Consider the following 17,925-nt stretch of genomic DNA (forward strand, 5'->3'; position numbering starts at 1 on the left):
TGGGATTCTCTTGATTCTAATTACATTGTTGGTGGTGTTCCCTAGAGTCAAAACATATGAGAAGGAAAGAAGACTCTATGGGTGGAATTCAATTGTTTGAAAAGTCGGTTGGGTGTCTGTTTTTTACTGTCTATTAGATAGGAAAAAACAGACACCCAACTGACTTTTTAAACACTTGAATACCCCCGTTTTTGTTGGGACACTTCTTTTTGTTAAAATAATATTTTATTGATATACTGTACATTAAAAAAATATTGAAACACAGTCAATCTCTAACAGGATTATATGTAGCCCAATGCACAGATACACACAGACACGTGAAAAAAAGTGATACATGTAAAAATTATTTTTGTACCAGCCCTTGGTTAGAGTAATTCACATGTATGGATAGTTAAGTATCCTGACAATCCAACTGTAACCTGGCTGTGTTTAATTGATATGCATTAATTTGGTATACTGCATTATTCAATTATTATTATTACAGAATGGGTGCACATGCATGCTGATAGTGATGTTGGCAACATCAGTGTATGAAGAGGGACGGTGCAGATGCCTAGATGTGTGCAACTGTTAATATGGGTCAATATCAACATTTATTTCCAAGCCCACACTCTGGATACACCTGTGCAGGGCCAGATTAAGGGAGGGGCGACAGGGGTGGCCCCCACACACAGCAGTTTTTAACTGTTGTTTTACTCCTCCGGCGGCTGAGTTGTGCCGCCACAGTGGATGTTCAGAGAGTCTCGAGGGTTGGGGAAAATCCTGCAAGACAATAGACGGGCTGCAGCTGCACGTGGCGCTCCGGCACAGGTCCTATCTCAACTGGTACTCTGTGGACAGTCGGTGCGCAGCCTTGAAAAAGGGACAGAATAGTCCCGAAACGCGTTGGATTTGCCCTGCTGTGCTTTCTTACCACCGGATAGACACTTATGAATGCTGAGGGTCACGGGGACGGTTAATGGGAATTTAATCTTCGGAGCCATCAGCAGGGTATTTCTCGGGGTACTCTGCTTGATCCAACACCTGCGGCTCCCATCTACCTCACGGGTATGATAACCTTCCTGCCATCCATGTGATTTTACTTCATGTTTTTATTTTGACATTTTAGATTTTATATATTAAATTTCATTTTATCACACTTCATATTCATCATTTACGTCTGACACTTAGCAATAAGAAGTCACAAGATACAGCGCCCAAACGGGAGAGTCCACATTTCTTACTGTGTGCAGCTGCTACTCTTGGGGGGAGTCTGTGTGCTGTGCGGCTGCTACTCGGGCCAGAGGGGCTTGAGGTTTGTGTGTGTGGCTGCTACTTGGGAAAGGGGGGTGTCTGTGTGCGGCTGCTGGTCTGGGGGCAGTGCTCCATGGATGGTCTGTGTGCAGCTGCTACTACAAGGGGGAGTCTGTGTGTGGCTGCTACTCTGGGGGTGGGTGGGGGTATGGTTTTTTGTGCAGCTGCTACTCTTGGGGGATGTCTGAGTGTGGCTGCTAATCTGGGGTGGTTGCTGTGTGCGGCTACTACTCCAGGGGGAGTGTCACGGGGTGGTGGTGGAGTGTTTATAAGCAATTGTACTGGGGGCCCCCCACAACCTTGTGGCCCCTGGGCTCCCACCAGCTTTAATCCATTTCTGCACCTGTGGCCATCTTCCATACAACTTTACATTAGCCCTCTTCTGTCCTCAATTTCCCAAGTTGACTCAATATGACCCCGACCAACATTACTGGTACATCATAGTGTATTATCAACAAATGTGTAGTCATTCAAATACATTTTGTGATATTACCTTGGAATATGCAGCTAGCCTTCGGTTTTGAAGGCCAGAATCTGAGGGCTCATTTCCTGGGAAAAAAAAAATGTTGAATAAGAAAACATATGTATTATTTCATTTGAAAACTTGTGTTAAAATAATATGTGGGTTTTATGCAACAGGTGTGTAAGAGGTGTGGCTATAATTTAGAAGAAAAAAAAATGTCAAGCCCTATAAATCACAGTTACTTATGTGTAATAAATGGAAAACGTTTTATATAAATTATAACGTAAAAAAAATGGGTCAATACATTGAGATTGAGACAAGAAACTAAGGGGCAGATTTAGTAAGCTCGGTGAAGTGATAAAGTGGAAGGTGATACCAGCCAATCAGATCCTTACTGCCATGTCACAAGCTGGGTTTGAAAAATGACAGTTAGGAGCTGACTGGCGCATTATCACCTTCCACTTTATCACTTCACCGAGCTTAATAAATCTGCCCCTAAGTTTACTAACCAATGGATTTAAGGCAGCAACAGAAAGAAATGCTAAACCAGACTGGGTTAGCATTTATTTCTGTTGCCACTTTAAATACATCACTCATACAGTCGGTGGCCTTGCCAAACTGCAGGTAAGCAAATCTCGGCCTAGGGTCCCTAACATCTTATGACCGCTGGAATCCCAAACGCCGGTATTCTGTATCTCACCCAATGATAGGTAGAAGCTAATTGGTTGCTATGGGCAACTTCTTCACTTCTCCAATCTTTAAAAAATGTAATACATTTCCCCCCTAAGTACTCATAGGACTAAATATGAGGGTGTCATGTGAGCGTTACTGCCAGCCAGCATCGTGAGGTAAAGCTTGGTAAGTTATGCATGTTATGGTCCTTATACTGTACTAGGTGATTCATCGTGCCCTACGGGCGCTCTTCACACCGTCGTAAGGGGCTACGCCCTCTTAACCCTTGCACACCCTTGTGGCGTGCAATATTTTTATTATATGGGAGTATTTCCTACAATCATAATTGTGTGAGTGGTTAAATATTGCACGTACAAAGGGCGTGCAATGGTTAAAGGGTCGAAGCCCCTTGCAATGGCGTGAACAGCGCATGCAGGGCCTGATGAATCACCTAGTAGGTGCTTTGGTTGGGGGAGTGGCGGGTGCGGGGGAGATGCGGATGGGATCCGGGGGTGCCGCGGGAGGGGTGGTTGCGGTGGTGCCGCAGGTGGGGGAGGGGCTGGTGCGGTGGTGCTGCAGGTGGGGGTCCGGAGCCACCGCGGGTGGGGGAGGGGCGAATGCGGTGGTGCGGTGGGAGGGGCCGGTGCGGGGTTATTGCGGGTGGGGGAGTGGGTCCGGAGCTACCGCCGGTGCTGGAAGGGGTGTGGTGGTGCCGCGGATGGGGCCCGGAGGTACTGTGAGTGGGGGAGGGGCGGGTAATGCTTATCCTGCTTCTCCCATCAGCAGCTAAGCTGCTGTCCTCCCTTTGGCAGTGGCTCTCCCGGAGACTCGCACAGCAGCCAGTCACTATTGTTAGCGCCGGTGTCCCAACGCGCTGCATTATAGGGAAGAAGATACACTCAATAAACTACAGCTCCCAGCAGCCCTACGGGCTGGAATGCTTCGGCGCTAAGGGCTACTGGGAGCTGTAGTTTATTTAGTGCATCTACTTCCCTGTAATGCGGCGCGTTGAGACACTGGTGATAACAATAGTGACTGGCTGGCAGAACTGAGTGACTGGCTGAATCAATATAAAAGGTGAGAGTGCTGTGCAGTGTCAGTGACACTGCACACCCACTGCACTGCACAGCACTGTCACCTTTTACATTGATTCAGCGTCCAGACATTAACCTCCACGATATCACCCACTCTATCCGTTACATTAGCCATCTCGGGGCTTACAGACTGGCAGCCCAGGTGCTGTGTTGCGGAGTCAGGGCCTCTGGGGATTTGGGCGCGGCTGTGGCGGGGAGGCAGTTCTGTGACATCATGCACAGAGGAGGCTCTGGGGCTCAGAAAGTATGCGGTGCAGGGAGGGCTATGAAAGCCTTCTGCTGCGCCGCTTTCATACACATCTATGCCAGTGGCCGCAGAAGCTTTTGTTCCACCTGCGCCGCGGCTAGGGAGTGGGGATTATTGATGCTGGAGGGGGCAGGTGGACTGGCAGCAGGACATAGGACGCTGCAGTAAAAGGATGTTTTTCCCCCCCTATCTACAGCACAGAGACTTGCTGCAGATGCAGTGGCATACCCTCTAGCTGCACCTTTTTGGCAGGTACAGTCCCTTTTTTTTATGGTCTATACCGATTTTTGACTCTCCAAGCTTCCATTGAAAGTATAGGGAAAGGGGCGTGGCCACGCCTCCTTTTCAAATTTGTATCAATTTTTATGTGTAAATTGTTGGAGGATATGTTGCTGCAGATGCAGTGGGCCTATTTTGGGGTGTGGGGTTGGAGCTGCAGCTCCATCAGTCCCATTGCTAATCCTGCTCTGTGAAAACACAGCAGCCAAAGGGCAGAGCCTCCCATTGGATGCAACTGTGTGGGAGGGCGTTTCTCGCCCAATCAGCTGTGGACTGCGTGTGATAGACCTGCCACTAACCCAATGAGAGATGCGTTATACACACAGGCACAAAGTCACAGTCCTATTATATTGGAGATGCATATATGAGATGATGCTAGCATATCCCAAAAATGTATTCAAGCACTATGGGGTAGATGTACTATAGTGGCATGTATCATGCCGGTATAGCTCTTCTTGCATCTACTCTTTACTGAGGTGAAGCAGGAAGGAATCCCAACAAGACGTATTAACATCCCAGCTGCCACAGTGGGGGAGTGAAAACTATCCCCGCCGAAGCGCACATTGCATCACCCAAGTGTGCTGTGCCTGACTGGCTGGCCGGCTTAACTGGGAATGAGCAAGATCTTGCTACTGTAGCGTAGATCTCCCATCCATCCCACAGCAGCCTGGACAGTGGCTGTGAATGGGGCAATGACAGCTGCAGCTGTCAGAATCATCATCCCGCTGCTGACCAGCGATGATCATGCTCTTTGTTGTTGTCCAACACGCGTGCACATTGCGTTGCATGCGTATTTAGTACCTGATTGCCCGCTAAAATACATAGCGGCGATCAGATCTGAATTACACGCAGAATCATTGTTGGCTGCTATTAGTATCGCAGTAGCAATGTTTTAATATGCTAATGCAGCAGGAGGTGTCAGAGGAGAAAAGACGCCTCCTTATAGCATTGCAGCTCCGTATGCTGCTTCAGAGAAAACCGGTTTATACACACAGCATGGGTAGAGATTCTGACCAACACAATCCCTCCCTTAGACAGAAGCTCACCTGGGAACAGGTATAGACGTTCATATAAAGGTTTTTTTTGCATTTTGCCTGAATTCCCCTTTCCTTCCTGTGTGCTGGTCTCTCAATAATGTATTTAGGAAAAGGTCCAAAACACCTCCATTCGTAAAAAAAAATGAACATTTATTCCACAGCAAAAGGTGGGGGGTCATATACTGTCAATCAATACATAAGCAAGATTCAAAAAAATGAAAAAGTGAAAAAAGTAACCCCAGGGGGAAAAACTTGTGCAGGTGTGAACCTGCCAACAAACACTGCTTCCTCTCACCCGGTCTGAATGGTGCAGGAATGTCTTCCACAGATGACAGAAAGGATTCAGGTTCACAAAAGCATCAAGCTTCCCTTATCTACCAACGCGTTTCTGACAATGGTCGTCCTCAGGGTGTATACCATGTCCCTGCACATACTCAGTACACATCCTGTGCATGCGCAGTCCTTCCATCATCATAGTTATACTCCATGCCTGTACAGGCCACACCCCCACATTTAAACTATACTTAAAATGCTTACATAATACCATATTTTGATGGGTTGAGTACGGGAGACCAGTGCTTAGAATGCCAGTATTATTCAGGCAGCTGTATTCCGACACTTAGAATCCCTACACCTGGTAGGTAAGTATACTAACTCTCTCCCAACCCTAACCCTGCCTTCTTGCAGCCTAACCCTAACCTCTCTCCCAGCAGCCTAACCCTATCACTCCCCGGCATACTTAGGTTCAGGATGTCAGTTGTCGGGACTTCGGCATTGGCATTCTGATGGGTGTTGGAATTCTATTGCCTTTGGGTTCTGATTTTGCATCTACTGTAGTCTACCTAGATCATCAATCATTTGTTTTACCCCTTCCAGTGTGTCTACCCTGTTCCATTCTTTTGTGTCATCTGCAAACAGGCAAACTGTACTTTCCCTTCATTACCACTTTCAATGTCACTAATAAGATATTAAAAAGCATTGGTCCAAGTACAGATCCCTGGGTACTCCACCGGTAACATTCCTCTACTGTGAATGGACTCCATTTACTACCATTTTCTGGGGGTAATTCAGACTGCATCGCGGCAGCGATCGCAGTATGAATTACTTTGTGGAGTGCGCACGTGCAGCGGCTGCACTGCGTGTGCGCACCCCGGGAGCCCAGTGAGATGCTATCAGCATCTCACTGGCTGCGATCGCCTCTGCCTGATTGACAGGCAGAGGCGGTTGTGGGATGGGAGGGGGCGTGGCAACAGCGCTAGAACGCCATTGGTGGGGCGCAGTCCGGACAAAGGAGGCATGTCCCGGACCATTGAGGGGGGGGGGCGGTCCATGGCAGCTGCATGACATCCCATGCAGCCGCTGCGTCCCGGAATGTCATGCATTGCTTCTGTACCTGTGTGTGTGTGTGGGGGGGGGGGGGGGGGGGCAGGTCCTGACATGCGGGGCGGACTAGCCTTGTGCTGGGCGTACCCCAGCATGTCAGAGTAAATGATCATAGATGTGCCAAATTTAGCACATCTATGATCAACTCTGAATTACTGAATAACCCCCTCTATTTTCTATCCTGTAACCAAGATCTTATCCATTCAATTATCTTATATCCAATCCCATGATTTTAAGCTTATTACTGTCTGTGATGTGGGACAGTGTCAAAAGCTTTACCAAAGTCTAGATAAGCTATAGCTATGCTCCCCACCCCCCTTTATCTTTTACTTTAGTCACCCAGTCAATAAGTCAATAGGATTTGTGATCTACAGATGGAGACACGCTCATCAAGCCAGCGAGCAGACAGAGACGGTCCCATTCACTCTGAATGGGGCGCGTGCCCGTCTACGACGCATGTGCATCCCATTCGTACCCAGCAGTCTGCCTCGCCAGGCACACTCAGGCTCAGATGGAGCCACGATTAGCGTGGCCCCATCTGTATCTATCTATCTATCTATCTATCTATCTATCTATCTATCTATCTATCTATCTGAGTAACAGTTTTAATACTATGCATTAGCAAAAAATGGTTTTACTTAAAAGATATCTGCAACAGATGTGAATACTTTTGTACACTGAATGCATTGCTTTGCATATCTGTGCCAGCTCAGGGTTAAAGAAGGTTGTAAGACACAGACAAAATACTGGGCCTGACACACGGAAAGTTGGAGCACAGCCTTGAATCTGGCCTAGGATGTACATGTCACATGGTCTTGCATTATTTATTGAGGAGATTTGCATGTGTTATGAGTGAGCTAGATTTCATTGATTCACAGCCTTTACCTGGGGACTGCCAAGTATGTCGAATCATTGAGACTAATGATTTCAGCATATTTTGTAAAGAGTTTCAAAGCTGCCAGCCAAAACGCTTCAGGATCAGGCACATATTAGTACTGTACAAGCAAGGGGCTACACGCCTATAAGTGGACTCAGGAGACATCTAATCTAGGAGCATACTACAGAACTGATTACCCAAAACTCATGATTCAACATTTATATGCTTCTACCTCTGGCATTGTGACCAAAAACCACAGCAAGCTGGAAAACAGACAATGGTTGGGATGTACTAATGTACATCGCCGCCCATAGCCGCCCTGCGTCACGATGCTGAACGCATATGTACTAACATATGCGATCAGCATTGCGGAGGACAGCTCTTCCGATAAGAGCTGACCTCCACGATACGCAGCGGCAGCCTGACTTCCGGGATTCGGCCCGGGAGTCAGTCTGCGCATGCGCGGGGTGACGGGGGCAGCCGCAGGGCATGCTGGGAGGGATCCGATCGGATCCCTCACACAGCGCCGCGGAGAGAAGCCCATAGGCTTCTATGGACTATCGCCAGCTAAAGCTGGCGTACCCCGCCGCGGCGCTGATCTGGCGGCCGGGGGTTAGTACATCAGGAAAATGCGGTAAACAGGGAGTTTACCGCATTTTCCGCTTAGTACATCCGGCTCAATAGGAGGTAGGAAAGTGCTGCTAGGTTCACCATTTGGTAGCAATGAAATGGACCTATTTGTGTCCTCATTTTGGTCTTTGTTTGCCGCCACTTTGTAAATAGAGTCCCTTGACTAACTTCCCTTCCCCATCCCTCTTCATCACAGCTGCTGTTTATAGTCAGGGCTAGAGTTATTGCACCATGAAATGGACTAATGAGTTGAATGACTTTGTTTTCGAGGCATTTTGTACATTTGTAATAAAAGAAATCGACTAATTGTACTGTTCTGAATTTTTTCCTTCATGTGTGCATATTTGCCGAGCATGACCTGTGGATTGTGGCTGGTAAGTGCAGGGTGATCTGTTCGTCTTTTCTTCTTTACTTGTCGTAGTGCGTCCCTAACATTTGCACCTTTTGCCATTAACAACCTGCTTAAGCGACTACCCTTTGTTTGTGTTCTTATGGTGCCAGTTGCCAGTATAGGCCACTTTTTTAAATGAAATTTGTGTTTGATGATGTTGATGATAGGGGCCTATACATTATGGCAATTATCAGAGAACAGACAGCCGCCGATAATTACATTTTAAATTCGCCACGGGTGCCGGAGCTATTGCTCTGACATGGAGGCAGCTGACTGGAAAATCAGCTGTCCCTATGAATCTTTCAATGCTACTTAGTAGCGGTGAAACTTCAGTGCTATTGCACTTGTGTGAATCTGCTCTGGCTGAAGGAGCTGAGCAGTGGCTGAGTACGAATGGACCCCACTTTGTTACCGGGAGCTCTTCCAATAGATAAGCAAGACTATTTTAGCAAACCCCTGGCCCCCAAAAAAAAGAAAACTCCAGAAACGTTTACAAAAAAATCTATTGTCTAACAGAAAAGGCTGGACTTTGTACACCTGGAGTCATGTTATTTTACAGCACACACACGACGTCACGGCCACATGTAGGTTTATGCTTCATTACATAGCAAACACTGATTTAAAGCAGACTCTACTTAAACTCACCTGGCAGCTGAAACACAGTGCTGATAGCATGGACCACACCGTTTGTCGCCATCATGTCTGCCTCAGTAACAGGCTCTTTATTGACATGTAGTGTAGAATTTCTCTGCAATAATATCACAAGTTAGGTATGCGCTTACATTTTATGATTATTGTAATGAATGTCATGAAGTTGCATGTCGTCTTTAATGGAGCAAAGCGAAGTAACAATTTGGATGTAAATTTTTTGTGTCTACATATCACCGAGCAGTTTACTTTATATCAAATTTATAAGAGAATTTAATAATTACTGGCTATTCATAATGACATATAGGGGTTTATTAACAAAGTGTTGGGTTGTAAAACCTGGAGCTTCTGATTGTGTGTATGCCCAAAATTTAAAAAGTCAATGATTTTTTTAGCAAAACATGGCTAGTAAAAGAATTGCCCTTTTAAATTTCAGGTTAAAACAACATCAGAGATGCTGTGTTTTACAACCTGATACTTTATAAACTCCATAATGTGATCCTTCACAAGGGTAAAATATACTGTTGTTGCACTTCAAATCATAACTGCAAGGGGCCAGAAGTTTGTGTGCTCCATAGCAATATTTTAAAGGGGCCCTCGTCCTAATGCTTCTAGAGAGACAACTCTCCGCCAGCAGTTGTTAATTTTATGGCCCATAATAGTGCCCTAGTTCATTTTCTGAACTACGTATAGTAGTACCTACCAATATCTGAAGTGTCCTCTCCAGGAAAAGCCAGGAGAGAAGAAGTAGGTGGGTGGTGATGGGGGTGGGGGCGGACTAGTTGTGATTTTAGGCCCCGTCCCCTTAAATAGGGGTGGGCCTAAAATGACACTATTACCATAGAATCACATCATTAGACCACGCCACCTCCAGACGGACTGTGGAATTATGGTAATTATCTCCGCATTCTGCCCACTTCACTATGAAGTGGACAGGATGCAGGAGGGGTGCCCACTTTCCTGAGGGTGATGGGGACTACCTGAAACATTGTGAGTCTTTCACAGGTTCTAGGAGAGTAGGCAAGTATGTACTACTGCTTTATGTAATGTTATGTCCCATTGCGGAGCTGCCAGTACACATTATGCAACACGGTACCCCCAATTCACATTATACCATATAACATCCTCAGTTCATTATTAATAATAATAATAATAATAATAATAATAATAATAATGTTATTTATATAGCACTTTTCTCATAATATGACTCAAAGTGCTTTACATTTAACTTTACAGCACAAAATTCAGAACAAGCTGAACAGGGGACATTAGTAAAATGCTTGCTAGAACAGCTAAGTCTTGAGTCTATCTTTTAAAGGATTGTAGAGTGGAGGCTTCTCGAAATGTGCGTGGAAAGGGGGCAGTTGGGAGGATCCCTGTCACTTGCTTCTCTGCAGTGAATAGATGTCTATTCATGGGAGACAGGGAGGATGGAGGCATTGCCAGCTGCTCACAAAGCACTGGACATGCCCCCACCGTGACGAAAATGGAGCATGGTTCACGATTGCCGCATTCCCACAAAGCCATGCTCCCTTTCCTCGCGGCCATGACCGCTTTCAGCATGCGAAAGAGCCCCGAGTTGGGACTTATGAACATTGGGAGGTATGGCCTAGGGCCCAGGGGGCACTGAGGGCCTACATCACAATAGCCCTTTTTGTGTTTGTTTTACATGCAAAGGGGAAGTGGGGGGCGCAAACCAGTATGTTAACTAGGATTCTTAATCCGGCTCTCTGTTCAATGTCCTGAGAGTTTGTATGGAGTTATTTTTGCAAAATAAATGATTAAAATGATTTCAGGAACACATACTTTGCATTAACAGGCAGCTCTAATTATATGTCAATAGGATGTATATTACTGATGTGTATCACTAATACATGCACTGAAACAGAACATCAAAATAAAAACTTACAGAAATAGCTTCCAGCTTTTCACCCTGTAGCGTCTTTATCCTTACAAGTTGACTAACTGCCCCACTGACCAGGATCTCATCCCCAATATGGTATTTTAATAAATTAGACAATTCATTAGCATTACCTTGAAAAGAATAAAAACATATATATATTAATATATTGTCATTAAAAATTAGAGCCTTTAATATGGAAACATAGAACAGTAGGAGGCTGATTAGGCAATTACAGTAAAATACAATTAAAAACAGAGTATAAAGATGAACCTAAGCTGATGAAAAACATTTATTACATATCTAAAAATATTCTAATGGTTCTAAATATTTCATCTCCCTCTGCCTTTCCAAATATATCACACTGACAGGTTAGTATTCTCTGGGATGCATGGGGAGCTTTATTTCTGTAGGTCCCCAATAGTACGAAGTATCAGCATCTTATTTTGGTAGGTTTATTTTATTTTTATATATAATAGCAGAAGCTCAATTAGCTTAGTGATATAATTCAGGTGCTTGAAAGGGAGGGGTATTTCTAAGCAAAAAAAAAAGGCATTTTGTTTCCCCCAGCACCCTGAATGATAACAGTAACCAGATTTAAATCCCACACAATATTAGAATTCAGAGATCTCGGTTACATATATTTGCGCAAATTTATGAATAAGCCCCAAAGCCGCATATCAAGGCATCTCTGTATATTTGGGGTCCCTAGCGCTATATCTAGGTGCAGTGTGTGTGGCACCTCAAAGCACCAGCAAAAGCCAGAAAGCCCAGCGTAGCATACCAGTAAAAAAACTATAGTGTTAATAAAATAGTGTTAGGAAGCCGAAGCTATAAAGGTGATACAAAAATGAGATGTAATTAAAATGGATAAATAGTGTTAAAGAAATTAGTATGTGAAAAGTGTTAATAGAATGTAAAGGTATGCCACACTAAGGCCATCCAGCTCAGCCAGTCCAGAGGCACCACACCCCACACCTCCAATATTTCATCTCCCTCTGCCTGTCCAAATATATCACACTGACAGGTTAGCATTCCCTGGGATGCATGGGGAGCTTTATTTCTGTAGGTCCCCAGTAGTACGAAGTACCAGCATCTTATTTTGGTAGGTTTATTTTATTTTTATAACTAGTTCTAGAAACAGGAATACATCAGTGAAATATGTTAATGATGTAAATATTCTTTGTACAGTTCTGTGGTATACAGTAAGTGTGCACTTTATAAATAACTGTACATAATATATTAGGTCATGGTAAGATCTAGATGGCTCAGTGGATAAGAACTTAGGGGTCTATTTACTAAGCCTTGGCTGGAGATAAAGTAGCTGGAGATAAAGCACCAGCCAATCAGCTCCTAACTGCTAATCCACAGGCTGTGTTTGAAAAATGACAGTTAGGAGCCGATTGGCTGGTCATTTATCTCCAGTGACTTTATCTCCATCCAAGGCTTAGTAAATAGACCCCTTAGTGAAAGAGAGAGGGACTACCTTACAGTATATACTGTACAGTAAGACTGACCTTGTTTTTTTTTTCCAATTCAATAGTTTTTATTTGTTTTCCAAGACAATAAACACCTTATTCCATACGACATTGTACAGTATAAACACACAACTAACATCATTACTTATACAATTATCTATCTAAAAGTAAAAATATTAAGATTATACCAGATATTCATAGGTTCAAATATCAAAAATTGTTTTACAATCAGTGCATACAGTATTACAAATATCGGAATTACCTCAGAGCTACCCATATCTTTTTAAACTCTCTTATTTGTACTCCACCCTCGTTGACAGGTGACCTTTACCCCCATATACATATATCCGAACTTCAGGTCGCATATATACTAGGCACCATATGAATCATTATAAAACATAGATTTGGTTAAAGCCAAATCCACATGCACAGAGAATCCACAAGCAGATGAGTCTCAATATCTCCAAAAATATACTGTATGCTGAATTGAGTCATACTAAGCTATCATGACTTGTGAAAAAGCAAAAATATATTTAAAAAATGTGTTACATGTGATTTGTGTATTGCTAAGTGCCATATTTCATTAAGTATTATAGTGGAAGAGGGGAAAGTGTTTTACAATGATTAATGATTACTATGATTATGATTATTATGATAAAAAATATTCTTACTTTAATAAAACTGTAGTATATTGTGCTAGTGAGCTTATAAATAAAAACATTCTATACTCTCATATATCTGTGCATAAGGACAATCTTCCCCTCTTTCCTTTTTTCCCCTTTTTCCTTTCCCTCTCCCCCCCTCTCCGTTTTTTTCCTTTACAAAAACAAACCACGTATAGCATATACCATCTCATAGGGGTATATTCAATAAGAGTCGGATCCATTCCGACATGCAGTTTGTCGGAATGGATCCAACAACCCCTATTCAATGGATGGCCAAATCCGACTGTCAGATTTGGCCATACAAAGGGTCCCTGTCCTGCCGCTGCTGTCAATGGCTGCGGAGGCACTGACAGCAGCGGCCAGGAGTGCAGATGGCGGCGGCCGTGAGCGGGACGGCGGTGGGGGTAAACTGGGCGGCGGGGGGAGCAGAGATCGGCGGCCGGAGCTGGCTGCGGGGGCACATGTCTGGGGAGGCGCTGCAGGGAGAGAGGTGCCTGGTTGGGGTACGGCCAGGCACCTCTCTCCCTGCAGCACCTCCCCCTGCCACCGTAGACATGTCCCCCCGCAGCCAGCTCCCTCTACCAGCCGTCGATCTCAGCTCCCCCAGCCGCCCGCAGCACCACTTGTCTCTTCACCTTAATCCGACTTGTTTTCAAGTCGGATTGAGTTTGTCGGAAAGGGGGCCAAAACCTGTCGGATTTGGCCCCATTTCCGCCTGAAGCGCGTGGACGTGTTTTCCGACTTGTCGGAAAAAATCAGCCCCTGTTGAATAGGTCGGAACCACTTCCGACCTATTTCTGTCGGAAGCTGACGTCTTTCCGACAAGATGGCAGCTTCCAACAGTTATTGAATACAATCCATAGTATAAATGAAAACATAACATCATTAACTATACTAATATCTATTTGACAGTGAAACGTGCATTCTTTATATATTATAGTGACCTTGTAGTGACTATCTCAGATACTTCTGTAACAAAAAGTTCAGAGTAAAAAGATGCCAGCTCATTGCAATCAGAAAGGCTCCATCACATATCAATATGGCTGCCACCGCAGGCAAGGTCTACTCTGAAGCCCCTTGTTACTTGCCAGCTCATAGCATGGATGACAGTGGAGCCTGGAGTTGCAGTGGGCATCGATGCATGGGTGTACACTAGGCCATAATACAATACACAATACAATAAAATCCTGTGTATATGGCTACAGGTTGCTTCTATAATGCTATAGTTAGAACGCAGCCCAGACTTCAAAGCCTGGATGACCTAAGTGCAGGTCCAGGGATCCAGTAGTTGCACTCCTGTTGGTGCACTCATCAACATATGAGGCCTAGAAGCAAATGCTACCTTAGCTGTGGAAGTTATGCAACTGCTGACATAATCATAGCACTTTCTGTTGATCAGGCTACTAATTTACTGTCTGAATGGTAAAGTCAAACCCAAAGAAAATCATGTTGGTTCATTTAAAATCTCGAATTTGTATTTTTCATACTGCCTTTATTTATAAATATAAAATATTGATAAGCAAGAAACTCCATATACTTTATTTATATATATAACCCATTATTATTCTTCTCAGATAACAAACTGATGTATAAAGCCAATTAACTGTTGTTAAGAATTAAACAGAAGATTTTTTTTTATAAATAAAGTATAATATTGCTCCCCAATTATAGTGTGTTTTTACACAACAATTTCTAGTAACCCATTTCTTCCTCTCTTCCTCTATTTACTGTTTGTTATACCAATGAAGCAAATACACCAAATTAGACTGCTCTATCCTGGCCCAATCCATAGTACTACTAAATGAGGCCAGTATGGGCAGCAGTTGGCTGGTGAGTGTGTTTCCCAATAAGACTTCCCCCTCTGTATGTTGCATATTTGTTAATGGAAGCAAAAGCATGTGTGGGTAATAATAGTGAATTTGCATAAACTTTTTTTTCACATGAGTACATTTGCAGTTCTCTGTCAGAAAGGTTTGGTCTCTTCCATACTCCGTGCAAAGAATGCCACATCACACCAGGATGGGTTGTTAGGAAAGAAAGGGGGAGGATAGAGATGAACAAAATCTATATAATATATAATAACAGTTTGATAATTACAGTAGATAAATGTGGAACTAACCTTATTTACAGGGAACAGTGCATCGTCGTAGAAATAAATGCAAAATATGTGTTATGTTGCAACATCTCTATTCAGTTTAACTCAGAATTGCCAAGTACAGTGTATTCAAACGTACAGTACTCTCAAAAAACCCCATAAGGGGCTAGATTTACTATGGCCCAGATTTATCAAGCCTTGGAAAGTGATAAATATCACGGTGATAAAATACCAGCCAACCAGCTCCTAACTGCCATGTTACAGGCTGTGCTTGAAAAATGACAGATAAGAGCTGATTGGTTGATACTTTATCACTGTGCAATTTATCACTTTCCAAGGCTTGATAAATCTGGGCCTAAAGGACAGTTTGGAGGCCGCAGGATTTACTAAAGGACAACCTTTTTTTTTTCATGGTAAAAATCAAACTCATGTTTTTTTCAAGCAGCAGCTGGACAAATAGTTGGAAAGACAGACAGAAAAAATAGATGGTTGTGTGACCAGTATCTGGCCAATCAGCACATGAAGAGGCACAATACACTCATTATGAAGTCAATTGTATTTATTTATTGTAAAGACAGAAACAATAATTATGTTATGGAGACATAGGGACTGACTGAATTGAGAACAAATAAAAAAACAGGTTATAGGGCCCATACACCAGCAAACACAATATTTTGTTTTGCAGATCCTGTGATTTATTTGCCAAATATATTGTTTCCCCAATCCATCTGACTTCATGACTTGCCCATAAATAACAGATATATTTCAGTGATTTGCAGATCATTTTCAGTTAAACACATCTGCCAATCTTGAAAGACTAAAGGGGGGTACTCACGGAGCGATAATCTAAGCAATCTGACTAGATTGCTTAGATTTTAAGCATGATCGCTCCGTGTGTACCCCCCACAGCGATAGCGATGTGCAGCTCCGTGCATCGCTATTGCTAGGCCAATCTAGCAGGTCGCTCATTAAACCCGCTGGGTGAAATGAGCGCCCCCCTCCCCGTCTCCCCCTGCACGCTCAGCACACATCGCGCTGTGCTGAGCGGTGGGAGAGATGTGTGCTGAGCGGCTCGCTCAGCACACATCTCTCCCACATCGGCCCATGAATACGGCCTTAAAGGGGGGTACACACGGAGAGATCTGTGCTTAAAATCTAAGCAATCTGACTAGATTGCTTAGAACTTAAGCACGGATCTCTTGTGTGTATGCCCCCCAGCGATGCAGGCTCAATCTAGCAGGTCGCTCGCTTCAGCACTGTGTGAACTGAGCGGGGGGAGAGATGTGTGCTGATCGGTCTGTGATAGATCGCTCAGCACACATCTCTACGTGTGTACCCCCCTTTATCAGTTTGCTAGAAACGGTCTGCAGATCTGCTGATTGTTTACCCATACACTACCAAGCTACAGTCCCAATTTATCTGTGAAATTAAACATTTTGAAAAACCTGATTTGACAATCCCGATCGATTTGTGGCCAAAATCTGCGATCTGTGAACCCCATACATTGCAGATTTATTGACACAATCGTCTTTAAAACGTAAGATTGACCCAATTTATCACAGGTGTATGGGCCCCTTTACTTTGCATCTGGGGAAAAAACATGCTGCACTGCACGTAAGGCAGATGTAACGTGCAGAGAGATTTAGATTTGGGAGGGACGTGTCTAAATTGCTGTGTACACACTAGGTGATTAATTGGACGATATATCGCTTTGACACAGATCGGAACGCTATATCAGCCACAATGTTCAGTGTATACCCGTGATTGCATGCTTCTGCTATGTATAGTGCCATTGCATTACGCTGTTGCAGTTTACACACATCGTTTAGTGTGTACCCAGCATATGAATAAAGCCTATCCAGCATTTGTCGGTGACATGCAGAGGTAGCCAGTATTTACCCTGCATGTAACGAATATATGTATTTGCACCCCTTGCATTGCAACATGGTTTGTCCAGATGCAAAGATACTGATTTGATTTTTGCTTTGCTCCCAACTCAGAATCATGCCCAGTATAACTTTATAAATATATTATCGAGGTCAAGTTAATATATATTAAGAGAGCAATATTATTTATTAATTTTCTTTTAGGAAGGTAATATAAATATGTATTTCAGTCAATTAATATTTGCCTATAAGATAATGAATAGATAATATTGCCCTCTTAATGTAATTATGCATGATATTGTCCCCATAATATACAAATTCTCTACATGATTTTGTCATATAAGAAAATGAATAATTATTTTGACCCTTTAATTAATACATAATGATTGCTTCCATAGTAAGTGTACTGTATCCTCTCTTGCACTGACTGGCCTGGTAGCTGTGGTCAGTGGCGGATCTACACTTTGCTTTTAGGGGGAGCGGATCAATAATTAATATTGAGGCCTCCCCTCTACTCATTGTTCCTCCTCCAGTATATGATCCCGCATCCTCCTCTCCCCCACAATATTATGCACCAGACCAGACAGCCTCCAGTATGTGATACCAGATTCCTCTCACCCCCACAATAATATGTACCAGAGCAGACAGTCCCCACTGCCCTAGTAATAATATGCTCCATCTCTGCCTTCACCCCCATCAATAATCTGCTGCTTTGCAGTGTCAATTATGATCGCTGGGACCCAGTGTCAAGCGCAGGATTAGCAAGTGCAAAGTGGGTGGGGCTTTTGTCTGTATTGGGGTGATCACCCTTTTTGCCTCTCCTGGATCTGCCATTGGCTGTGTTTTTTTCCCATGGTTTTGTGTAAAACCATCAGCGTTCTTGTTGT

General features: G+C 43.8%; 1 protein-coding gene across 1 annotated transcript in view; it reads right to left on the reverse strand.

Moving 5' to 3' along the window:
• The window catches only part of TGFBI (transforming growth factor beta induced), a 118,027-nt gene that overhangs the window by 6,670 nt on the left and 93,432 nt on the right, over positions 1-17,925 (reverse strand). The window contains exons 13-15 of the mRNA XM_063928218.1: positions 10,924-11,048; positions 9,012-9,114; positions 1,787-1,842 (exon numbers count right to left, since the gene is read on the reverse strand). Of these exons, the coding sequence (XP_063784288.1) occupies positions 1,787-1,842; positions 9,012-9,114; positions 10,924-11,048 (284 nt within the window). The remainder of the gene's footprint in view (positions 1-1,786; positions 1,843-9,011; positions 9,115-10,923; positions 11,049-17,925) is intronic.

This window comes from Pseudophryne corroboree, chromosome 6, assembly GCF_028390025.1.
Source record: "Pseudophryne corroboree isolate aPseCor3 chromosome 6, aPseCor3.hap2, whole genome shotgun sequence".
In the NCBI taxonomy this organism is placed as follows: domain Eukaryota; kingdom Metazoa; phylum Chordata; class Amphibia; order Anura; family Myobatrachidae; genus Pseudophryne; species Pseudophryne corroboree.